Source organism: Electrona antarctica (genome assembly GCF_951216825.1).
Source record: "Electrona antarctica genome assembly, chromosome: 13".
NCBI lineage: Eukaryota > Metazoa > Chordata > Actinopteri > Myctophiformes > Myctophidae > Electrona > Electrona antarctica.
In genome coordinates this window covers 8,921,118-8,947,936 of record NC_136794.1, presented here as the reverse complement: position 1 = coordinate 8,947,936, position 26,819 = coordinate 8,921,118, and the positions used below count along the sequence as shown (strand labels likewise).

General features: G+C 43.9%; 2 protein-coding genes across 5 annotated transcripts in view; one reads left to right on the top strand and one right to left on the bottom strand.

Moving 5' to 3' along the window:
* The window catches only part of LOC306935792 (filamin A-interacting protein 1-like), a 42,064-nt gene extending 19,769 nt beyond the window's left edge, over window positions 1-22,295 (top strand). The window contains exons 2-6 of one of the 2 annotated variants that reach the window (XM_079518994.1): window positions 2,989-3,207; window positions 3,485-3,655; window positions 3,831-4,009; window positions 16,150-18,952; window positions 21,523-22,295. In XM_079518994.1, coding sequence (XP_079375120.1) covers window positions 3,007-3,207; window positions 3,485-3,655; window positions 3,831-4,009; window positions 16,150-18,952; window positions 21,523-21,723 — 3,555 coding nt within the window. In that variant the 5' untranslated portion in view covers window positions 2,989-3,006 and the 3' untranslated portion in view covers window positions 21,724-22,295. The remainder of the gene's footprint in view (window positions 1-2,988; window positions 3,208-3,484; window positions 3,656-3,830; window positions 4,010-16,149; window positions 18,953-21,522) is intronic. The other variant, XM_079518995.1, reaches the window with a different exon arrangement.
* The window catches only part of cmss1 (cms1 ribosomal small subunit homolog), a 63,049-nt gene extending 39,787 nt beyond the window's left edge, over window positions 1-23,262 (bottom strand). For 2 of the 3 annotated variants that reach the window (XM_079519003.1, XM_079519002.1), the window contains exon 1: window positions 23,110-23,262. In XM_079519003.1, coding sequence (XP_079375129.1) covers window positions 23,110-23,158 — 49 coding nt within the window. In that variant the 5' untranslated portion in view covers window positions 23,159-23,262. The remainder of the gene's footprint in view (window positions 1-23,109) is intronic. The other variant, XM_079519004.1, reaches the window with a different exon arrangement.
* Between the last annotated feature and the right edge of the window lie 3,557 nt (window positions 23,263-26,819).

The following is a 26,819-nucleotide window of genomic DNA, read 5'->3' as shown; positions in this document are numbered from 1 at the left end:
ACGGATCCTAATATAATTTTTTCCCCTTTTTTTCTGACATAGATTATGCTTATATTATAACTAACCTAACCAAGTACATAATAAACACAAATTCATTAATTCAATTATTGAAAATGCACTTTACAATTATGAGGTGGCACTATTATTTAAACTTCACCACCACCTCCAGCAGCAGCTAGCCACCACAACAATATAATTGTTGCAATTTGTACTGTATATTGCAATTTGTACATTGCAATAATGATATTGTTTTGGTGACTAATGTTGTCTTTAATGTTCAGATTAATCTTATATGAAGTACCCCTTACCCTAATGGAAACAAGCCATAGTGCTTTCTTGGATTATAAAATCCTTTTAGCAGACCTTGTATTGAACTGTCAGGCTATGTTCCTGTGCTTTTTTCTGCAAACTGTTTATAAAGTAATCAATCTATGGAGGTATATGCACCTAAAGGCTGGGCTCTCAACAGTCACGCGATTAATTTAGAGCCAAATCAAAAGCAGTTGAGTTGCTTATAAGTTGTAAAAATACGTGCAGACAAATTGATTTGGCTCTATAGTTAACGTGATTCATAAAATATCAGACAGAAAGACGTCGAGTCATTGGCGTTCTAAATTAACACCATTGACAACAGTTGTACAATACGCCTAATGAAAAGCTCTGTAGACGTTAGTTTTCTAGCCTGGGGAAAGTAAACCAGCCTTGCATCATCCTCGTCCCCCGTCGGCTGTGGTGGAGCTGCGGGGAGAGCGGGCACGGCTTTCCGCATGGCTCACAAACGCGATGTGCACTCGTGTAGGCATATTGATTTTGAGATGTTTCTCAATGTGGACGTGGTACAAGTTGCAACAACCTTTGCAACTATAGCATCAAATGTATTGCACTTTGCGTGCTCAGCCTCAGTCATTTCCCTCTCTGTTAATATAACCACACTTTGGAGATCTCTTCGACATACTGTCCCACTGTCCCACTCGCTCCGCGGCGGTCGCTGAATGCACAGACAGAACAGTGGGCGTATCCTCCCAGACCTCACTCACTCACGTAGGTGGGGTGACGTCACCCCAGGCTCTGCTTGCATGCAAGCAGACACAGCGGAGCTAAATGACGACTGATGAGAACCGTTTGTGGAACCGTTAATAAAAAAACGATGGAACCGGCTCCGGATCCGCAATGTCGGAACCGGGTCTGAAATGGACCCGGTTCCGAATCCCAACCCTACTCCTCATGCATAGACGGAAGCATGAGGTCAGTCCATTGCTCTCCCCGGGTTGGCAGAGGGAGCGTAGCACCCAGGATTAGATAATTGACACTGGGTGAAAAAAATGGGTTGCAAAATCGTGGGATAAAATTTAGACAAAATAGTAAAACATGGCAAAAGAGTTTAGGGATAAGGTGGCGCGCAAGATAGATCTTCTATGCACAAAGCCTCAAGCTTGCATTCTCTCACAAAGCATCGATTTGGTACCTCAAGGATCTTTTTAATTCTTATTTATAGTCCCAGACAGGCTAAACGGCTCCATTTAGTCTCCATTTCCATAATCAGTGTTTGTCCCTGATGCACCCGGGTTCACCTTGTATGGAGGGACTCCAAGCTGCGCTTCATCAGGCCTTGATGAAAACTAACAGCTGTTGCCTGAGTGTGTCTGTGCTCGTGTGCACAAGAGACAGATAAAGCTTTCAGTCTTTAACACTTTAAATAAAATCACACCCGTGTGAACTGAGTGGTGTAAGGTCTTATATAGACTGATCAGCTGTGGTCTGACGTAATGTCTGACGTAATGAAATCACACCCGTGTGAACTGGGTGACCATAGCAACCGTGCTAATTTTTTGGTACGAACAGACAGACAGACAGACAGACAGACACGTAAACTAACAAAGCCAGTCGTAGGAGTGGTTTACACCACTCAAAAATAATCTAAAATAAAAAAAATACTATATAAAAACATAATACTATAATGATGACGATGTAAACACAAACAAATCTTTCCTTCACATTAAAAAAGGAAGACATTTAAACGAAGAAATACTTTGTCGCCAGCACACTTAATTGCGATTAATGTTGTCCAGAAAATACAGTGAGCCCATGACTACCTATCTAAAAATGCTTGACATGTAGCTAGGCGGAGAAGTCCTTCCAATCCAATCCACCACCATTTGATTAAGGTTTGATGACATCATCAGAGTATGAGAACAAAGAGATTAGCTCATGTTCTGCATGCTGGACATGCTCATTTTCTGGCTCTAAATATGGGATGAGGAGGTTAGAGAACATAAACACTCCCCCCCATCCCACCACCACACACACACACACACACACACACACACACACACACACACATATAAATAAAAGCCACAGTTTAGGTACACATCCAGGCCTATCCTCATATGGTCAGTAATTAATCCATTTAGGCCTGACCTCAAAATTAAAAAAAATATATTCCAAATCCTCCAGTTTTCTGAAATAAATAATTCCACGATTTTTCAAAAATAGCAGACCTACAAGTTCATAGCGCGCCACTCGGTGGCGCGCTATGAGCTTGTAGATCTGCTATTTTTCAATAGCTAAATTATAACAATGTTTAAAACACCAAAAGGGGTTCCCGCCCAAAATGGGTTAAGGCACTACTTACTGGCGCCCTCATCCTTTCATATGTCATTCTGACTGTGATAGTCGTATAGCTGGTGTAATGCGCTACAGCTACGACATAGAGATGACATACACGCTAACATCAAACAAATGTTAACAGGAGGCACGTCTCCTGCACTGACACAAACTATTATGACACCGCCTCAGGAGTTTAGATTAGCTCATGACATCATGGAGGCACTTAGCAAGTCCCTTATTAAACCATCGCAATGTCCACTTATCCATGACAGAACTCCTACTCTGCATCATCTTTTTAACCCTTCATTTTGTTCCTGTGCCCACCCTTCCATCATCTCATCCCCCTCTCCTACTGCTTCTTACATTTCGTCCTTTCCTCAGAGGTTGCCTTGTAAAGAGATGCCTTCACATAGCAACACGAGCAAAATGGCTTCCTGGACTCAAGGTGGTCCAAAGAGACCCGACTCCCACTTCATTCAGCCCCAGGGGGACGGCAAGAGGACCGGCTGGATAGAGACACTAGAGGGCAGAAGCACTGGAGAACAGCTGTGCCAGCGTGACTTACTGTACCTTCTTACTGTACTCGACGCCGAGCTCCTGGTGAGTAATTTGAACCATTCACATGAGACACTATCACATCAGCGCTATAGATTCATGAGTGTCTGAGTCTCGAAATGAGACTTCAAATCCTATGATTAACTCTCTGGAACGGCACACACTGTCAATGTGACCCCGGACTCTGATCATGAGCAACAGCACATCCAGATGCTTAGTCATACAAAGTCTGTGAGAAACAGAGAAAGTTAAGTCCATGCTTGCTCATGCTACTGCGAGCAAAGCAAGCCAAGAGCTCACTCCATACTGTTCATTACACCAGGTCAAAGATGAGGTGATTACAGTTTTGAAAGCGGAGAAGATGGATTCGGCTCGGCTGGAGGCCCATTACGGCTTCAGGGGTCCAGAGGACGTGCTGCGCGCCCTGCAGAGAGACTCACTCCGGGCACAGCAGGACCAACTGCAGGACGTCTATGAAAAACCAATGGACGAGGTAATGTTAACCACAACACACACTGTGCCTATATTACAATAAACCTCAGCCTCGTTTTTCAACTTTATAAACACAACTTTAGATTTAGAGGAGTTGGATACACCGATACAATCTCCACCATCCTCTGCATTGGCTAATATTCTCTCCTAATGCTGCCCCCCCCCCCCCCGATCAGCTGGACCGCCTCGTGGAGTCCCAGAGAAGGTCGTCGAGACGGATGCTGCGGCAACTGGTGGAGGTGGAGCGCTCCCACAGCGGCGCCCTCTGCAGGCTGGAGGAGCAAGAGAGGGACCACAGGGACTTCATCCAGAAGAGCGACGACCTCACTGCTCTGCTGGAGCAGGACAGAGAGAGGTCAGTGAGTGGACCAGACGGCCAGGGGCCCTACGAAACGCCGCAGCAAAGTCAAGGAGACAACCAACAGTGGACTCGTGAATAGTTCACATTTTTCCTCTCCCCAACTGGCGGGTCCCGTATAACAATCATGACTTTACAAAATATCAAAGTCATTTCAGTATTCCTCAGAGTGGAAGAGAGACAAGAATTAACCATTTTGACCTGCGATCAGATTCTAAAAATGTCTTCTACATCCTGACAGTTTTCTGAAAAAGCTATGTTTCTATGTCAGTCGTTCTTCGACTTTTCAAAAATAGCAGACCTACAAGCTTGTAGGTCTGCTATTTTTCAATAGCTAAAGCACAAAATAATGCTAACACCAAAAGGGGTTCCCGCCCAAAATGGGTTAAGAGTGAAATGGGGAAAAATGAATGAATGATTAAGTATTTGAGCGTATATATGGGAATGAGCCACGTCCGTGCTCTGTGATGCACAGACGTTGCACGCTTAGATTCTTTTGGTGTGTCCTGGTCTGTAATGCTCTTCATGGCTGAGCGAGAGCGCCGAGCTGATGTTGCCGCTGTGTTTCTTCTACAGTGTGTGTTTGACCTCAAGCCTGTACTTAAGACGACTGCACTCAGACACAGACCATTAGATCCCGGGCCTGGTCAGGCCTGTGGGCAGCCTGGCTTGGGTCACTTCTCCCTTGTAAACACATAAACATACACTCACAGACAATTACATGTGCAACCTAAATTGGCACTCTCGCTCAACCTCCGAGCCAACACAACATCGGACAATCAATGCAGTCTCGATCGTCGATGTGAAGATGTGAAGTGAAAGAGTTAACCCATTGAGACCTGGAACGCATCCATGTCGCGTTAGCGTTTTAAACATTATGTTATAATTTAGCTATTGAAAAATAGCAGATCTACAAGCTCATAGCGCGCCACCGAGTGGCGCGCTATGAACTTGTAGGTCTGCTATTTTTGAAAAATCGTTAAAATGTGCCTCAAATCTTTCCGAAAATTGTCATGATTTAGAAAACTTTTTTTTTTTAAATTTCGACGTCAGGCCTGAATGGGTTAAGAGACCAGTTCCACTCATGAGTGAAAACGCTCAACTTTGGGAGAAATGGGGTTAGGTGGTATGATTCTGGTTCGGAAATAACTAACAATCAAATGTGGCCTATGCCGATAGCTGGGGCCCACTCCAGAAGGTGGTCAACTGGTTCTGTAATTCCAGCTATTTGAGGCCCATAACGGTATCGTTTGTGTTGAGGTCTCTCCGGTCGTCTCGGCTCATGTAGTGCCCAGAGTCCACTCTGTAATCTAGTCGTGTACGGACGGACTGGACCCATACTGGGCTCTTTGCCTTGGGAGGAGACGACTAGTCTGCCTCATATAATAGTGCCAAGCTCCAAGCACTCTGAGCGATCTACTGCGAGCAAACATGTTCAATGAAAGAGCAGAAATAGCCACGCCAAGGCAAAGGGATTCGAGTTGACCATAACTTTGACTTTCAAGTACAATGGAGAAACCTTAAACATTGCACACGTGAACACTCTGTGGTCCATCTCGGCCTAATGATGATTAATACGTTGAGTAGACAGCATGTCTGTGGTGTGGTGTGAACCCGGCGTTGCTCATACATTCCTGGCCGATAGAACAGAGAGGGGTTTTCATCCCCTGTCCTGCCCTCTTCTCTATACAGTCCATTAGGAACATGTGTCTCTCCACAATGCATTGTACTGCATCTTAACACGAGGCCTGCCAGGAACATAGACACGTAGAATAGCGTACCGTGCCACACCCGGAAAAGCCGTTTTAACAGCGATGTATTCTTTAATGCAATGTTTTAATACGATCGTATCGAAAGCTACCGTTCGTTAGCTCCGTTATGCTTCTGAGCCAATGGCCGCGGCCATTTTGAAGATGCGCGCGCATCCACTTACATTGCCTGCTCTGTTTTCAGACGGCTGTATCTCACAGAAGCGACATTGCGTTTTCAACGGCCTGTAGCAGGCGCTGTGATACTCGCGGTCCACTTTTTCCATCACCGACCGAGAGAACAAGCACCAGCTTCGTCAACACACACGGAATGGTTTCATAGTAAAATGCGATTACGGATATTTGGCTCTTCAAAGTAAGTGTTACGCGCGATAAAACCCTGGCAGGACGCGGCGGAGGGATTGAATAATGGTAGCGGTCAAACGGTTAAGAAATGTAAACTCAAGTTATGTGGAACAATTGACATGTGCAGACTTTTCTGTGACTGTGACACAAAGTCAGGTCAAGAGATGGTAGAACAGCTGTGTGTGCTTTCCATGTGTGGCCCAACGTTGTGCACTACATTGTCAATAAAGGCCTCATCCTTTGTAGTAAACTCCCCCCTGAAGCCAACTCTCCTCTCTCCTTATGGCTGTCTTGTGTTCTGCCCCTCGGTCCAAAAATGATGTCATGCGGGGAAGCAGGTGATAAAACACAGATGCAAAGACACACAAATGCACGCACGCACGCACACACCATTTACAGACATGGCTTGTTTGTCTCCGTCACTATGTTCATTGATATCAGACACACTTTTCCTCACCTTCCCAATCAACTCATGATCATCATCATGTTGAGCATAGCTGAACTCAATTAATCAAATATTTTCAATTACGGTTTTGGCTTCGAGAAATGTGCTGCATTCCGGTTCATCATAATGCTCTCATTTAGTCTTGAGTCATAAATAATAGAGCCAGACGGATATATCGGTTTGGCTGTTATATCAGGAAATTACTCTTTTTTTTTTAACTGCATCTGAAATTATGCAGCAGATGTTGTCCTGAATCTGATTTTAACCACTTTCAACCTGGTGTCCCCATTTTGATTTTTCAAAAAAATCACTTTGACAAAATATCAGTCAAAACATCGGTAATCACTGGTCTAGGACTCTGGATTGGTACTGGACCCAATGAACTCTTCAGTAGGAATCTAATAAATACAGTGCAGTCTCAGTTGGATGTGGCATGTTTAGTTCAGCTCAAGGCAAGCCAAGATGATGACAAGAGAGCCTGACGTCAACAAGAAAAGCTAAACAAATTCAGTTGTTTGTCTACATCACAAGGAAATACGACCCATCACCTGGTACCGCGTCCGAAGCGGTTGAGAAATGACAGAGTTACCGTGTGGCGGTCCCTCTACTGTACCCTCTACTTTACTGTACTGTCACACCCGAAAGCATCATATATACAGTGCGTGTGTGTTTGTGTGGGTTGCGCACAGGTGATGAAAAACAACCATGCTGTTTTCGTGCTCATACCCAGACACCCACCCACCCAGCCAGCCACCCACACACATAGCTACGTAAGGGAGTGGTTGCACCACTCAAAAAAATGAAAACTTAAAAGAAAAGTTATATCCAAAGTCAAAGTGTAAATGATCTTAATATTGACCAAAACAATTGTGATTACTGTATGACTTATTCCATATTCAAGCAGCCGTCGCATTATCCACAAGGTACACAAAATGAAGTACATGCGGCACTCCGCCTAACGTTCTTTTAATCTACCCTGTCTCCACCGAGCTCATCCTGCGTTACGGTTACATCTGGGCTCAGTAGTATCCTAAATATTTAACAGAAATAATGTCCTCCTCTTCTGAAGGCTGTTCTCGGCCTCTTTTTCAAAGTGTGCTTCAACTTCAAGAGCCAAGTGCGCCACTTAGCTTGGACAAATACATAGCAGAGTCATGTCTCTTCATTCACTCACCCATACAGGAAATTAAAAAGAATACACTCCCGACTGTAACATCCTAAATGTTGATTTAAGAGGCACGGGCCAGATCGTAGCATGTAGTCAATGATAATAGCAGTGTGACGTGGTGCGATCCCTGTTGCGTGTCTAAGAGTGATTACATTGACTCATCAGAATGCAGCCGAACAGACCGTTCCAACCTCATCTATCGGGGGGGCATGCTTTAAGCCTGTGTGTGTGTACATCGTCTATGATCTGTCATTGAGCTAACTGGTTCTCAATGCTAACCATACACACATGTTCACCACACAGGCATAGAACATGTATGTTCTCGTCTCATCTGTCCACTCAAGCTGTGAGTCACCATACACTTCCCAAACTAAAAGCTGCACCCGCGGCAAACCACTTCAGCTCTTTCATATTTTCACCCCTAAATGAGTATGGATATGACTCATCATCTTCAATATAGTTATTTTTGAGTGTGGTGCAACCACTCCAAGGAACAGCAATGTTAACCTATGTGTGTGGCTATGAGTACCAGTAGGGACAAAAGTGGCACTGTTCAGCAATGTCCATGTTAACCTATGTGTGTGGCTATGAGTACCAGTAGGGGCAGAAACAGAGAGAGAGAGAGATAGTGTTGCACTGTTGCCTAATGCTAATTACAGAGAGAGAGAGAGAGAAAGAGAGAGAGGCAGGGGGAGAGGGGAGTTGCACCACTCAGTTCACACAGGTGTGATTTTTTTTTTAAAGTCAGAAATCCAGGCAGGCAGACAGACAAAGATGCAGGCACAAGAAGAAGACATAAGATGATGAGACTAGCCTTTATTGTCCCCCGGCCCCAACAGGGACATTCCTTTCCACAGCAGCACTGTACATATACAGTACAATAGCACACAATAACAGCAATAATATTGCTTGTTATATTAGAAGTTTAGAACAATAACAACATCACATGACTGCATCACTCTGGCCTGTTGTTTAAGGCGGCTATGAATGTGGGTCTTTCGGACTTTCTTCCAAAGCAAGCCCTTCTAATCTACACTTTAATGTTCTGTACCCAAGCCCAGAACTGTGTAGTGGGTTAAGGTGGTACCTTAATGGGTGTGTGAAGTCTTGAGATTTCAATGCATGCAATGCCTTCTTCATTGCTTACTTCCACTTGGTTCGCAGTGGAGGAAGTGTTGTGCAGGTTCTGCCCAAAAAGGAACAGGACAAAGTGAACTTGGCAATACCCACAGCTGCTCTGTCCATCCCACACACTTACACATCATCTACCATCAGCCTGCCCAGCCAGTAATGTGTCAGTGGGGGGAGAGAGAGACGCACAGAAATTACCATTGGAGTCTGGAAGTGGTGACGCCTGCCAGAACAGAACCACTCTTGGACCTCAAACAGTCTGGGTCCATTCATTAGCTCTGCTGGGTACAGGGGAGGTCACGTTTGGGCCGGGCACAGCTCCATTTCATTTCATCAACCTGCTGATAAGGGGCTGAGAAAAGGTCTTGCCTTGGGATATCTTCCCTATCCACACTGCTTTTTCTCAGAGCATCCTCTGTGTCTTCTCAATGATCCGTCCTGTTGCCACAGTGTCAAAGGCCAACCGTTGGGACTCAGAGCATCCTCGGTGTCTTCTCAATGATCCGTCCTGTTGCCACAGTGCAAAGGCCAACCGTTGGGACTCAGCACTCACACATTGGTGCTGTCGGGTGGACACCTTGTATGTCCATGACCGTTCCTATTTGATTATATTAAAAGAAAATGAAAATAGCAGCTCTACAAGCTCACAACCAGAGGCTTATCTACAATAAGGCGAGGGCAGGCGTCCGCCTGTCCAAATCCATTTCTGGCCTGGAAATCCAGACAATGAGAAAAAAATCACACCCGTGTGAACCGAGTGGTGTAAGGTCTTATATAGACTGATCAGCTGTGGTCTGACGTAATGTCTGACATAATGAAATCACACCCGTGTGGACTGGGTGACCATAGCAACCATGCTCATTTGGTACGAACAGACAGACAGACAGACAGACAGACACGTAAACTAACAAAGCCAGTTGTAGGAGTGGTTTACACCACTCAAAAAGGACAAAAACAAGACCTGAGAACTATTAGTGGACAGCTGATTGGTCGTCGCGGTAGAGCGCGACCCTCAATCGCCCATTGGAATGTAAATGCATGCCTTTCAGCCTTTGTATACTACTCGTCTGGCAGGTATATCTCTTTGGAAACCTTTAGTGCTACGATTGTGCGCTGGGAGACGACAATTAACACATCTTGCCTGTCCAAAATGTAATTCTTGGAAACACCACTGCTCACAACACGTTGCGATATGACACGCTGCCTGTGAGGTTGTGCAGTTTACTACTTTTGTGTAACACTCTTGTATGATGAAGCAGGGCATTACTATTATGGGAAAAACAATCTCCTAAGACTGAGCTCTGCAGCTGAATCAGTTGGCAACTCCATGTAGAGTTGTTGTTAGGAATGGAAAGTGTGTTTTGAATGTGAAGTTGAATGGGCCCGAGATCCGTTCTCTACACAGAGAATTGGGCGGGTTGACGATAGGTTCCCAGATTGTGGAGGAAAAAAAAACATACAAAAAGTTGTAATATGGATACAAGGTTTCGCAGCCAGCCGCAGTCACGCGCACACACGCGCGCGCGCGCGCACACGCACACACACACACACACACACACACACACACACACACACACACACACACACACACACACACACACACACACACACACACACACACACACACACACACACAAATATATACAGTGAGAGCAATGAGAATTGAGGCAAGAGTCCAGTTTCGCACAACTGGCCTATTACATGCCGCCATGTTTGAGGGATTTCCTGGAAATGCCTTTGAGGGATCCAATCATCATGCATGTAATTGAGGACAAGCAATGAAGCGGCCAGTCCCTCCTTGAGGGGAAACGGGACCTCATGAACCCTGGTTTAACCCATTCTGGGCGGGAACCCCTTTTTTGTGTTTTAAGTAACTAAGCATTATGTTATACTTTAGCTATTGAAAAATAGCAGATCTACAAGCTCATAGCGCGCCACCGAGTGGTGCGCTATGAGCTTGTAGGTCTGCTATTTTCTAAAAATCGTAAAAATGCGGCACAAATCTTTGAATACATATTCTTTCAGAGCGAACTTTCTTTTTATTTCGACGTCAGGCCTTCGATTTTTCAAAAATAGCAGACCTACAAGCTCGTAGCGCGCCACTCGGTGGCGCGCTATGAGCTTGTAGATCTGCTATTTTTAAATAGCTAAAGCATAGCATAATGCTAACACCAAAAGGGGTTCCCGCCCAAAATGGGTTAAGAGTTGGTCTGTGGACAGAAATTGTTAGCAATGTGTGGAGGACTCGCTTTCTCACATTCCATATTAACTTCAGAGAAATAACTTGCCTTACTGAAGCCCGTCTTTTCTAGCGCATACATACTACAGTGGCCGTCACGGAATGAAGCATTCAGTGCCCAAATCATATCATCAGTTTGCACAATATATTATTGTTGCCGTTGGGCAGAAACCTTGTATGTTGATATTTGAACCTTTTTTTGAGTGGTGCAACCACTCCAAGGAACAGCAATGTCCGTGTTCACCTAACTATGTGACGTTCACCTAACTATGTGACGTTCACCTAACTATGTGACGTTCACCTAACTATGTGACGTTCACCTAACTATGTGACGTTCACCTAACTATGTGACGTTCACCTAACTATGTGACGTTCACCTAACTATGTGACGTTCACCTAACTATGTGACGTTCACCTAACTATGTGACGTTCACCTAACTATGTGACGTTCACCTAACTGTGTGACGTTCACCTAACTATGTGACGTTCACCTAACTATGTGACGTTCACCTAACTATGTGACGTTCACCTAACTATGTGACGTTCACCTAACTATGTGACGTTCACCTAACTGTGTGACGTTCACCTAACTATGTGACGTTCACCTAACTGTGTGACGTTCACCTAACGATGTGACGTTCACCTAACTATGTGACGTTCACCTAACTATGTGACGTTCACCTAACTATGTGACGTTCACCTAACTGTGTGACGTTCACCTAACTATGTGATGTTCACCTAACTATGTGACGTTCACCCAACTATGTGACGTTCACCTAACTATGTGACGTTCAACTGTGTGACGTTCACCTAACTGTGTGACGTTCACCTGACTGTGTGACGTTCACCTGACTATGTGACGTTCACCTGACTATGTGACGTTCACCTGACTATGTGACGTTCACCTGACTATGTGACGTTCACCTAACTATGTGACGTTCACCTAACTATGTGACGTTCACCTAACTATGTGACGTTCACCTAACTATGTGGAGTTCACCTAACTATGTGACGTTCACCTAACTATGTGGAGTTCACCTAACTATGTGACGTTCACCTAACTATGTGACGTTCACCTAACTATGTGACGTTCACCTAACTATGTGACGTTCACCTAACTATGTGACGTTCACCTAACTATGTGACGTTCACCTAACTATGTGACGTTCACCTAACTGTTCACCTAACTATGTGACGTTCACCTAACTGTTCACCTAACTATGTGACGTTCACCTAACTATGTGACGTTCACCTAACTATGTGACGTTCACCTAACTATGTGACGTTCACCTAACTATGTGACGTTCACCTAACTATGTGACGTTCACCTATGTGACTATGAGCACGAGTACCAATGAGTACCAGTAGGGGCGCTGTTGTGCCAGAAACAGAGAGAGAGATAGTGCTGCACTGTTGCCTGCTAATGAGAGAGAGTGAGAGAGAGAGAGAGAGAGAGAGAGAGGGGGGGGGGGGATTTGCACCACTCAGTTCACACAGGTGTGATTTTTTAATAATGTCCTACGTACAAGAGTGTCGCACAAAAGTAGTGAAAGTAACACAATGCGTCATGATGACGCGATGCATTGTGAGCTTGTAGATTGGCAGTTATTTTTTAAATGTTTTTAAATAAATAATGATAAAACATTGAACAGTCTTGGACATACAAGTTGTCCACCCGACAGCAACGATAATATATAGATGGTGTTAATAGCAAAACAAATACCCCCCCCCCCCCCCCCCCCTAATTGATAAGGGTGCCAGCTGTGGACTGGCTGACACGTCTATAAATAGAAGTTTCCAGCAGGTCTTTGGGCTGTTTTGCAAATAGTTGCCCGATGACGAAAAGTCACAGGGGAAATATTTCACCCTTAATTGGGGAGTGGACGTCAGAGTTTTGCACAAAACGAGACGTGTATTTCCTCCTGTAAAGCAAGAACGACCAGCCATATTAACCATTCCCAGTTGGGAATGCATGCTAGAGTCAGACCGAGTGACATTTGTATTCCTTCTGCAGCACTTCTGCTATAGGATTGGTAGGAGTGTGATCTAGCGAGCATAAAGGTGAAGGAGACGGACCATTTCTCCCCCATGATGATTTTTGTCATTCTTATCGTGACAGGCATGACTAGTAGTGAGAGCAATGGGGGTATCATCTGTCATTCGTCCCTACTTTCCACCGAGCACCTTGCATTGATTAGAATAATCCATCAGAAAAGCAGATATCAGAGTGGTGTCAAGGGAGGGCTGGAGTAGAATTGAGATGAATACACATTACACAGGGCTATACAAGGAAAGAGAAGAATGAAAGAAAAAGATACGAGTAGCGAGGATAAAAAAAAAAGTAAAAAAAAAAAGTAAAGAAAAACATGAAGGTGGGATGGAGGCTGAGGGTGAAGCAGAGCTGAAGAGTGAACGAGCTAGAGCCAGACTGTGAGTGGATGAGAGAGAGAGAGAGAGAGACATATGGATGTAATTGTGTGGCGATGAGATGATGTCATCTCTCACTCAGGTTATCAGGCCCCAGGCGCAGGAGCTACAACACAAAACATGTCCTTCTCTTTAAGCGCACACACGCTCCACGCTCCACACGCACAAGGCACATACAAGTCCTTTTATTAGGAGGCGGCATGCTAGACCTCACAGCCATGTAGCCTGGCTCCATTGTTTAACAAGTTTACTCAGGCTAATCCAGCAAATTGAAAGTGTTAGCCTCTGTAGTTTGAATTCTGATTGAGAGTTAGGCTTCCCTGTGCACACACACACACACACACACACACACACACACACAAACACACATCCTCTGTCCTTCCCATCAGCCTATCTGGCATGGCTGCACCATGACCTCATCTGGAATGGGCTGAACACACACACATGCACGCACGCGCACGCACACACACACACACAGAGAGAGAGAGAGAGTTGAGGAGACTGTACAGTCCCATATAAGGTCTTGCTGATGATGTAATGGGCGCCTTGGGCTGCCAGTGGGGCTCAGTGTGCAGAGCACTTCTCATAATGTTTGGTTTTCCGGATGGAATGTCCACATTGCTGGGAACGCCGGGACAGGGGGAGAGAGAGAGAGAGAGGTGGGAGAACATAGGAAATAGAATCTATTCTCTGCGGATATTGAGCACAGAGCCCAACAACACAGGTAGGAACAACCACAGTACTGGTGAACAAGAGCAGAAAGTAGCCTTCAACAGCATTTAAGAAGCATTACAAAAACTTTTGAACTCAGCCTAACAGCCAAGCCATCTGCAGTTTCTTTGTATCTTACAAAACCTAGTTGATGCCAAAGAAACTAAATTAAATATTCTTGAGTGAGTCTAAATGATGTTAAATAACTTGTGATGGAGTTTAAGTAAATACATCGGCTGTGATTTTCATTTAAATTAACCTTAGCCTTTTAGTCATATATATTTATTTTCTACAGACCTGCATTTTGTGTTAATTATTAAGAAATATGTGACGGTGAAACTACTAGTTTCTGACTACTAGTCAGTCTGTAACTTACAACCACAGTCCAAAAATGTATATTAGAAGCTTATCTGCATGTTTATCGGCAAGCATTTGAAAGGAAGAACTAGAAGAAAGCATATCTGAATTCGACTGACTTCAATAACCTGTATAAACTAGCAACAAAAACACTTTCTTTAAATTCTAAGCTATACCATTAGTTAATTTACGTTAGTATTAAAGGGGGTGTTTGAGGTTTGCGCAAACAAATGAAGGCTTACTGTACTTGATTTATTTACTCTCTAAACATCGGAATGTGATGTATGCCTTTGGTAGAAGCCCATATATTAATTATTAATCAACATCCCTGAAGGCTGTTCTCGGCCCCTTTCTTACTCATTTTCAAAGTGTGCTTCAACTTCAAGAGCGCCACTTAGCTTGGACAAATACATAGCACAGTCATGTCTCTTTTTACTCACATGTTTTGTCCTGAATTCTCATCAACTACAATTCATTATACCTAAGCTACGCTTTTAACTTTAAATGGGCTAAATACAATTTAGAATTCACTGCAGCTTCATTGCTATATGCCAAGTTGCAAGAATTATGCATATTGCTAGGCTAAAGGAACAAGGCTCATATACAGTATAAGCATCCAAATCAATTACAGAGAAACAATGCTGTAATGTATCAGGCACATAGAACATTGTTCTACCATCACTCCATAGTTACCACATGGCCTTACTGATACTTTAGTCATTTGTTTGAAGTAAAAAGATAGCCGATATGGGCTCTGGCATACTAAATTAATAAGGCTAACAAAAAAGATTAAGCCCATGGCATAAAACATGAAGTCAATAAGTGCGTAACAACTATGTGTGTATGCTGTATATGTGTGTCTGGAGAAAAGTAAGTAAGTAGTGACAAGAGTAAGAAGACATAGCCAGTCTGTAATTACATAGAGAACAGGGGAAATTCCTGCCTCTGCTGAGCACGAGAGAGGGTCGATATAAAAGGGGCACAGAGGGAGGGTGATGGGGTGCAGTCGCGAGGGTTACTCAAGGGTTGAGGAACTTCTTAATTAACGTATGTTCCCTGCCATGGGAGCATCTGTCGTGCCAGTCAAAACATTGTACAGTACATACACACACCGGAGAGCGAGCTACAGGGAGCAACAAGAAAACACAGAACCTATAATGACATGTTCCTGTAGACACAGAGAGAGACATGTACACTTTGATAGGTGCAAACATAATGAACAGAGAAAGTAATATATGGACAAAGTGAAAGTGTGTGCACCTTCTCTACAGAGCTGTGGATAAATTATGTAATTGCTATATTATTTCCTGGAGGAAAGCTTTTAGCATTTAAAGCAGTTTGTAATGTAAGAAGCATTCACAGTGGAAAAGAGAAAAAGGAATAGTTAATTGTCCCGCAACGGTTTGTCCAGGAGAATTGTAAACAGAAGAACGTTGCCTTAATGTCTACTATAAATCAAGTCAATTATACAATAAACCAGGCCAATAAACCAGCATTTCACTTTTTTTTTTACTAACATGATTTATTTGTCCCCTATCTCCACAGACTCAAATTGCTGATTGTAAAGGACAAAGAATACCAGGAGAGAAAGGAGGAAGAGAGTATAAGAGAGGTCTCAGCCCTGCAAGAGGAACTGACTGAGCTCAAAGCTTTTGCCCTGTTGGTCGTTAACGAGCAGCAGAGTCTGACGGAGCAGCTGGAAGAGCAGCGCCGCCGTGTCCAAGAGCTCACCACCGCCGCTGACCACGCCAATCAGGAGCTCGCCGCCACACATTCCCGGGCGAAGGAGGGCAAGCTTAGAGCCCTGCAACTGCAGGCAGAGCTGCGTGGTGAGGCCTCCATCTTACAACGAACTCAAGAAGCCATGACGGCCAAATTGGCCACCGAGGATGCCCAGAACCAGCAGCTTCGACAGCGGCTGGCGGCCCTCAGCCGTCAGCTGGATGAACTGGAGGGGACGAGGGACGCCCTGAGGAGAGCTGGGGAGGAGCTCCAAGAGCTGAGGGACAGGGTGAGGCGTGGGGAGGAGGCAAATGAGAGAGTGGCAGCGACGACAGCACCACCACCGCTGGGCCTTCTCTCAGAGGTGGAGGCACTGAGGAGGAGGGTGGTGGACATGGAGGGGAAGGATGAGGAGCTGATTCGCATGGGAGACCAGTGCAGAGATCTGGACCGCAGGTTGGGAAGGGAGAGCAGTCAGTGCCGCAGCCTGAAGGCAGAGGTGGATAAGCTCAACGGCAGAATCAGTGAACTGGACAGGATAGAGGAGGCTTTAGGCAAGAGCAGACAGGACTGCGGCACACTGAAGAGCAGCTTGGAGAAAGAAAGAGGAATCACCAAGCAACTGTGTGGTGAGATAGACACTCTGAAGGTCAGGGTGAGAGAGCTGGACGCTGTGGAGGCACAGCTGGAAAAAACAGAGGGGGCACTGAGGCAAGATCTAGCCAAACTCCGAACGCTCACCTTGGCGCTGGTAGAAGACAGGAAGACTGTGACCGAGAGGCTCCATCAGGCCGAGCAAAAACTTAGCAGGAGGGAGGGTGAACCAAAGGAGCAAAATGCTCCAACAGTATCCATGGCAGTGAGAATGAGAGAGGAGAGACAGCAGGTGTTGAGGTCTAAGGCGGGTCTGGAGGAGAGGATAAAGAGTTTAGCAAAGGAAAATGATGAGCTGCTTGCCAGGTTAAAAGCAGAGGAGGAGAGGACTGGAGATCTGCAGAGCAAAGTCAACATCTTGAGGAAAACGGCACAGGTCCTGGAAAGTAGAAGGGAAAAGGGGGAAACAGATGAGAAAGAGAGGGACATCAATGACCCTCTGTCAAATAACTCTAACCATGGCTGCCAAGAAGAGGATAATAAAATTAAAGAGTTGAGCCAGGAGGTGGACATGCTGCGGAAAAGACTCCAGGAGAAAGAAGTGGTTGAGGGGGAGCTGATAAGGGTACAGGAGGACTTTGTGTCCCTCGAACTGAGCTTTGGGGAGGAGCTGGAGAGGTCCAAGGCCTTAACAGAAGAGCTGGAGGAGGCCAAAAAGGAGCTTTCCAGGTACCAGCTGGCAGAGAAGCAGGAGGTCAACCAGGAGCACCACCTCCTTCGTCGTCTCCAGCAGGAGCAGGTCAAGTCCAGACTCCTGGCCAGGGAGGTAGATGCACTGAAAGAGAAGCTGCACAGGCTGATGGGGACAGACGAGTCCATCTCCAGAGTCCAGATGGACCACTCCACCCTGCACAAGAAACTGTTGCAGCAGGAGGCCAGGAACAGAGAGCTGGCTAGAGAGATGGAGGACCTCTCTGGTGAGCTGGAGAGGTACAGACGATTCAGCAAGACTCTGAGACCTGGTGTGAATGGACGTCGTTTTTCAGACCTCCACCAGTCCACCAAGGAGGTACAGACTGAGCAAACAGAGAGCCTGCCTCCAGAGTACAGTAACCTGTCTCCTCTAGAGTTCGACGGAAGCGACGAGGAGGACCCCAACCACAATAAGGACCAAGCCATAAAGAGACGGAGTTCAACTCCAGTTAAAGACTTCAAAAGCCTGAACCACTCAAATAATGTGAGGCGATACAGCGGCCAATCAGCAAATGGCATAGATATGCACTTAACCGCTAACAGAGAGGTGATAAATGGTCACCTTGTCAAGAAAGGGGACGTGGTGCTAACACACACACCAGGGCAGCCCTTGCAGATCAAAGTAACACCAGACCACGGACTCAACACGGCCACTTTAGAGTTCAGCAGCCCCACTACAGATGCTGCAACATCCTATACCAGCACAGCCGTCATCCCATCATGCGGAGCCCCACCCAAACAGAGAATTACCATCATACAACATTCTAACTTGTCAGCAGTAAAAACCAGGAGCTCCCCTTCCAGCCCCGAAAGAGCTCTGTCACCACCATTCACCGTGTCTCAGGTCACAAGTCCTGATTCATCACGCTCTGTGACACCTGATCACACCAGCCCCCCTGTGCAGATTGTGACAGTCAGCACCTGCTCTCCGGAGCCCACAGAAGTGGCAGGCCAGAGTGTCTTCAGGATGAGTCCAGAGCGGCAAAATAGCTGGCACGTCCAGAGGTCCAGCAGCACCAGCACCAGCACCAGTCCCAGCGTCTTCACCACAGAGGACAACAAGATCCACATCCACCTCGGAAGCCCCTACATACAGGGAGTGAGTGGTGTAGCCAATGGCAATCTCCATCCTGACGGTGGGTCATACTACTCTCTTCGTCAAGAGCAAAGGACTCAAATTCTGACGAATGGCTGTCACGTCAAAGGTGTTGGCAAGATTACCAGTAGCATCACTATAACTCCTACTACCTCCCCAGTCTCACACCCCTCAAATATTACAGTAAGTGGCCTTTATGATTAACAAGTGAAGTCCACTCCAAACCCATCCTGATTAAATTACCCATCCCTCCCTCAACCATCCTCCTTACTAGCATAGTGCCCCCCCCCCCCAGCCGCCACACACACACACACACACACACACACACACACACACACACACACACACACACACACGCACGCACACGTTACACACAGTGTAACAATTAATACAATATATTTGGCATTTCTTCCACAGCTACATCTGTAAAGCATTCTTAACCTAAGAAGTGGGCCCGAATTCAGCCTCGATTAACTCACTTACACAACCCTGTGTGCCGTATGTGAAATGTTGTTTACCTAATGCTTGTGTGAAATCCTCAGCCTAACCACCAACAAAGTATGTGCCTTTTATCATTTTGTTATGTTCATTGTGTTTGCCTCCCTACCCTGTCCATTAAAAGTGGTTTATCTTGATTTCATTTATTTCATTCTTTCAGTATCATTTTTGGCATGAGTTTGTTTAAACGTGTATTGGTAAAATGCCACAATACCAATTACCAGCAACTGTGTACAAATCAATACTATTGTGCAGGAAAGAATATTAATTATAAAACTAAATCTGATGTGACTGAGGTCTTTCATTAATTACGCTTGACCTTATTGGTTGACCTCAAGAAAGTAAAACACATCAATGCTCCTAAACTACTCCATACTCTATTCGTACATGTTAAGTTAGTTTGTCCTCTGCAAGCTCATTATCGGATCTGAAGTCTATATAAAATATATGGTACTGTAGCTTCAATTAGGACAGAGTGACACGGTACACGTCCAAGCACAAAGTTTACAGTCGATCATTACAGTCGAGCAACATGCCATTTTGTCCCATTTTGCCGATTACACAGTATAACAGCCTTTTCTAACTTCTTCTAGTGAAATATTAGATGAACAGCTGTCATGTTTGAGCACTTCACCCTTTTTGAGACAGCTACGGCCAAGCCAGGAATTTACAATCTTTATGCAACTCACAAAATACATTTTCAGCCAACAGCAACAATTGAGCCATTTTTTTAATTAACAGGCCAATTTTAATTCTCATCAAAGATTTGCAGTGTAACCGGAGGAACCGGAACACATTGAATATTAATGCAAATTCCAACATGTGTTTTCTGGGCTCAGTTATGCATTATGCTTAATTTATACTTCATCATACTATGGTGTTGAGTGCCGAAAATAGCTGACGTACAAGTTGACAAGTTAACCATTGCTATGCGACGTGCTGCAAGCTATTTTCGGCGTGTGACACCGGCGCACAACAAAGTATAAATTAGGCTTTAAGATTCACAGGCTGATGTCACCACCCATCTCTCCCTGCAATTTTGTGTGCGTGCGTGCAGTATGCACTTGTAGGGGAACATGCACTGCACATGTGTACTGTGAAGGCTGAAGTCTTATCCCATGATACACTGGAAAAGTCAGCTAAACATCAAACGCTCCCTGTTGGGTACATACGCAGCCAATCATGTCTGTGAAGAACTGACTAGGGAGAAATCTTATGTTAATTGATATCTTAAGTTCTGGCATATTTCCTTTTTTCAGTCTCAGAAAAAGGGGCGTTATGCTTTATATTCATTCAACAGTATGCACACAACATTAACAAATCTGCCATCAACTTTTCCATTGTAACAGACCAGCCCAGCAACTGCAAGTATTATTGGCTATGGCAAGAACAACTTTAACACAAGAGCCTGAGTCATACCTAATAAATTGGCTAATTCAGCAGAATACGTGGAATCAGGTTTCCTTATAGCTTATGTGCACTGAAAGGCTGCCCCCGTTGCTTGACTGAGTATCATCATGATAACAAACAGACCATAGGGCTGTATAAGGGGCCATTAAAAAAAAGTCTCCCAAGGGAGGGATCCTTGCCAGAGAGTGAGCCATCCTCCCTAACAGATAGATGATGACAAATGTGAAGGAGCGTTTACCACCCTGACATCATCACCGGCTGGCGAGGCCGAGGCCAGATGAGGCATTTGACAACAGTTTTGGGCTGATTATAGCGTGACAGAAGGCCCATGGGAGACTGCGTTTGAGTGTGACATGTGCACATTTAGCCACAGGACACATCAGCATAAAAGGTGGACCGCTCTCGTGAGCCCAGAATCCATTCTCTACTACAGTATGTGCTCTTAAAGACGTCAAAGTTTATTCCAACCTAAAGCTCCAGAGTTAAGTTATTCTCATGTTCCATGTCCTCAAACTATTATCCATTCACTTCATCCGTGCCATTCATCCCTACCTTGTCTGATTTATAAACATGGGATGAAGAATAAAATGTCATCAATCATGGTAAATCTAAACAAATGTGCACAACTACTTCTGTGTGTGTGTGTGTGTGTGTGTGTGTGTGTGTGTGTGTGTGTGTGTGTGTGTGTGTGTGTGTCTGTCCACATTCAAGGATCCACTTTTAGTTACATCACTCCTAAATCAACCTTTATAAACACAGTCGGGGATAATTAAAACAGTACCTTTAAGAATATTTCCAGAAAATACTGCCTAATAGGTTGCCATGTTTCTGTTTCCTCTGTTCAGATCCCTATGGCTATGGAGTCACTCCAGAAACCTGGCCCAACAAGGATTCCCAAGCCTAAAGGATACAGCTTCAACAGAGGGACCTGCAACAACAGAGCTATGAATACTGGACAGAATAATATAAAACATCCCACCGTGTACACGGGGAAAAACACTGGCGTGAGAATGCCAAACAGGCCTAAAGCTACATCTACAACATAGATTATAGACACAATGCATTCTTTTTCAGCCTGTAGAAATTGGGCAGGACAGGTATTAACTTGAAGGACCACTTCACCACTTTTCAACCTATCTTCACATAATTATGTCCTCACTAATAATCATGATAAAATGGCACAATTTTTTTCTACTCTGTGTCTCATAGGAGGGCTGTGGGCAGTTCAGAAACCCATCCACCAGGGACATCATCGTTAGGCAGATTTTTTTTTAAACGAGATTTTTTTTAACAAAAATGTTTAGCTTTTTATTATTGTGAGAACGATGGCTTCCATTTTCGCATTTCAACTGTTCAGGACTAGAAAGCCTGCAGTTTCTATTAGCTTGGATTCCCCATCGATGATGTCACTGGTGGACGGGTTTCTGAACTGCCCACAGCCCTCCTATGAGACACAGACTGAGTAGAAAAGAATAGTGCCATTTTATCATAATTATTAGTGAGGACCTATTATATGAAGGTCCTTTAACATTATCCATTGTCATATATAATGAGCATCTTTCAACCAAAGAGCCTGTAGAAAAAAAATTATTCAACACTATATGAACAAACTATCCATCTAGCCTACAGAATTGGATAATTAGCCTATTTACTACAACAACCCGTGAAATTAATTATGTGACCATAGAAAACATTTTGTACAGCCAATCCAAATAAATGCTTTTAATAAATGAAAATACATGATTGAAATGTGATTTTATCATCTTCTGAAACACTGTGCAAACTGCAACCCCTGACTTGCAGACAGTGCTGCTGTGGAGTTAGGGCAGGCCAGAGCCATACTGGGGCAGGCTAAAATGAATAAATCATAATGTAACAGTGCAGGGCTGCCCTCTATCGGTATGCACGTGAACTGTGCGCTCACTGTGCGCTGTGAAAATAGCTCCTGGAAGAATATATAGCCTAATCATCAGATGAACGCATAAACTAAAGTTGCTGTAAATAAATATGCGATACAAAAGACAAGTCTGGTTCAAATTAAAAGGCGGGGCAGACGAATAATGATGTTACAGCAGCATAATCATGTTCGTGATTGACCCCACGTGTGTACATGACAACAAGCCGGGTGTGAGCTGAAGACTTCATGCACGCACGTGGAACTCCAGTCGAAATAGCACGTTTAAAAGACATGTAAACTGTGTGTGAACGGGAGTTTATTGTCATTTCCAACTTCTCATTGACACTTGTTTGACAGCTGCTATAATAAACGTAAACCGAATTAGCTAACAGCTAACTAGCTAGCCAGCCCATAACTACGCGGTGACGCTAAACAACTGCTTGTTAACAAGTCTGTTAATATGAGCGGGAGCATGTATGAAGACCTTCACAGCGACATGGAGCATAAAGGTAACGGCGTTCATCATGGTAAATACCTGAGTTACCCTCGTGTTGCCACCACTCATCGCCCAAGTCGTCTCCCATCTTCCTGACTGTAGTTCTGCGTCTTCTATAAAAAAAAAACTACAGCGCTAGGGATTCATTTGCTCTGCAGGTTGTAGATCCGCTCTAGAGCGGATACGGAAAGTCTACCGGATCTGAGCAGTTATACCAAAGATTTGTGTCTTTTAGTGGTATGAAAAAGGGCGCCAGGGAGTTCATAATAAATATGAACTGTACTAGACAAGAGACAGACATCAAGATGCAAGTTCATTTTCTTCCCTTTGGTGAACCTCAGGATAAGCTGTGCAAACACTGCATTTCAGTTTAATAATGTATGTATGTATAGAGTATGTTTGTACATTTTTCTGATACAAGATGTCTTGAGTAGTAGGCAACTGAACATTCGAGAAATTAAATGGTATTTGAAAACAAACCATAAAACAAGCCAAGAAAGACATGGAGCCTTTCTCCTGTTTCTGTAGCGTGAGGCAGCTTGATGTACAAGTACACCCCCTGGACATGATGCTAGTAGTATGTATCAGGGTCAGGGACCCGGCCGGGGATTGAACGATGTGTACGTAAAGTACCCCAACCTCTCAGGGGTATTTGTCTGGTGTATTTGTTTCAAATGGAATATTATCGAAATGGAAGCATAATGGAAGTATATTCATGTGCTTTAGTTTAAATGCATTCATGTGCTTTAGTTTAAATGCAGCAGTTGTGTGCAATTTGGATGGTATTGGTAAATGCTAATCCAGTTCTCATGACAGGGGAAGAAGACTGAGCCTGAGACTCTGAGCAGAGGTGCCCAGAGAAGGAGAGAACACCGAGGAGACCAGGTAGGCCACATAGTAAAATCCTCAATGTTCAGTGTTCAATTAGTTTAAATGTAAACAAATGGGCTGGCAAGGGTCAATGTGTTTCCATTTTTACAAGTTTAAAATTGATAAATAAATACTGAGGTATTTGTGATAGGAAAATGAAATTAGGTGAAAACGAGACACTGTTCACTGTACACACACATGATAATGACGCTGCGACTTATTTTTGCTATGGTATGGTTGGTACAGTATGGTGTATGGTTGTTATGTTACAAACTAATAATAACAGATAAATGTATAGCTTTTGACATTGCCATGTAAAATGTGTCTGGCACTTGTAGCATAATATATTAATACTGAGTACACTGCATGTTTCATTATCAAAATTTAGGATTAATGTTAAAATAATGAAAACATTGCTTATTATGAATGTTTATTTCAAATTCTAAATACTGCAGATGCTTTTTGTCCTGGATAAACCAATGGTTTGGCCCATTTGGGGGTATTTTCTGTGCACGGGAGATATTTAACAGCTGTTTGTTTTGAGAATTGGCTTCTATTTAGCACTGGCGGTGGCTTTCACTGAATCTGTAGTACTAAATGTGCCCGCTGGGCTTAGCATGAAGGCCCTCCCTGGATCCTTGCGACACCAGACCCATCCTGCCTATATACATTCAGTAAGTGATAGGTTTTGTAGTCATTGCTATCTAGTGTTTGTTAGGCCAGTCAGCTAAAAAGGGGTGTGATCCAAAATAAATTGGTTCAAGGTTTTTTATGATCCTTAGGATCATCCAAATATCATATTAAAAATTGTAAATGAAATAATTAGTGGATCACGGTAAATTCAGGGGTTGAAAGTTGGTGTACCATTAACAACCTACGTATATAAATTGCATTATGCTTTAAGTATACAGAATGTGACGTGTCAAACTAGGGGGTTTTCAAGATTCTGAATCCATTGCAAGCATTAGTTTTGGGCTAATGATGAGGTCATCACATTTGGGCAAGTGGCTAAGGCCTAATTTAGCCTAATAAAAATTACTTTTTATGTCTCAGCAACGTTCCTTACTACCTTTAACCATTATTAATAGTGCCTAATCTTTAATTTTCCTACATCTATTCATTAAAACACACCAAGCACATGACACATTTTACATTTTATTTTTATTGATTGTATACTTTATTAGAAGTTTGCAGAAAATAAGCACAGGAAAGTACAGTTTAATACAAGATCTGCTAAGAGGAAAACCTGAGAAAAACCCAAGAAAGCCTATATTTTGTTTCCATTGGGGTCCTTGCTACTCAATTCGTCGAGGAATCTCTCATCTTGAGAAAGTTGACTCATTGAAATATCTTGGATTTTGGCTGGATTCAGAGCTTGAAAAGGAAATTTGTATAGCTGCACACTCGTAGCTGCCAATGCCTATGCCAATAGAGCTCCGAAGTCTGACGTCACTTTCAGTAGAGGTCGTCAATCTCCAGGTTCATATATTTGTTTATTTGCATTGAGATCCCCAAACGGCGATTTTAGGTCGCTTCATATAAGAACTGTGTTTGAAAAATAAACCGACCACCTCTGCGTTTCTGTCAGGGGAGTGGCTGTGCGTCGTTAATGATGTCCATTCATATTTGATACAGCCAGTTTCTAGAGAAAATGGAATTAATGTGACCACAAAAGCCTTGAAACTACATATGAATGCAATGTCGCTGAGCATATACGTCACGCCCAGCTGTCAACATATTGCGTTCCTGAGATTCCTCGTTGACGTAAGCTCAGCTGGTGGTGACTCGACTCGTACTAACCACGATACATTATATATCAATAAAATAAAAATAAAAATAAACGTAATTAACGTTCAGTTTCTGTTGTGCGACGGGCTGCGGGCAGAAGCAGCCTACCCGGAAATGTAGTCTCTGGGTTGTTTGGCTCGTTTCTAACGCTTATTTTGTTACTCTTTGGGTATATTTGTACATTTCCACCTTCAGTCGATGCTTCATATCCATATGAGTGAAAAGGCCCGGGTGATCGGTTTATTTTTCAAACACAGTTCTTATATGAGGCGATCTAAAATCCCCCTATGGAGAGTACAATGCTTATAAAAAGATACATGAACCATGGCGCTCACTGCCCTCTACTGGTAGTAGAGGGCAGTGACGTCAGGACTTCGGTGCTCTATGCTACGACTCGAGTGTGCGGCTATACATTTGTCCTTTTGGCACCTCACAAGGACCGGTGTGCTGTGCACCCTTTGGCCTATAGTGGATTCAGAGCTTAGTATAGCTTACCTTTAAAACATGATTTTACATTATGGTTAAGTTACATTTATAGTTCAATTAATTGTTTTTCATGAAGTTAAGTTAGGATACGCTGATCTATCCACAAGAGAAAAATATATATTTATAGCAGAAACCTTTTTTATTTCACTTAAAAGTCTAAAACAACGGGACACGTCCAAGTAAACATAAATAAAGTTGCAAAAGAGATTTCCGGAGCAGAGTTGTTAGGTGACACTTTGAAGAAGCAGCACTTGAGAAGATAAGTAGTATAAAACTCGCTTTGCTAAATATCAGATCTTTAGCAAACACATTGTTTTTAATTGATGACGTGATTGTTTGCTACTTATAAACTCTTATAAACTCACTCTCTCACCCGAGTCCTCCCTCAGGGAAGGAGGGTGACAGACCTCTGAGCACTGACCACTGAGACAGTTGCGCCCTGATGTTACCAACTAAACTGTAGGGGTGTGAAGGGTTCACAAAAGCTGTACAGTCATGGGAACCGCAAACACCAGATATCTAGGAGATAAACGTTCATTTTGGAATTTTGCCTGTGTGTTAAACACACACAGGCTTTGAATACTGGTTATTGAGACTCTATCAGT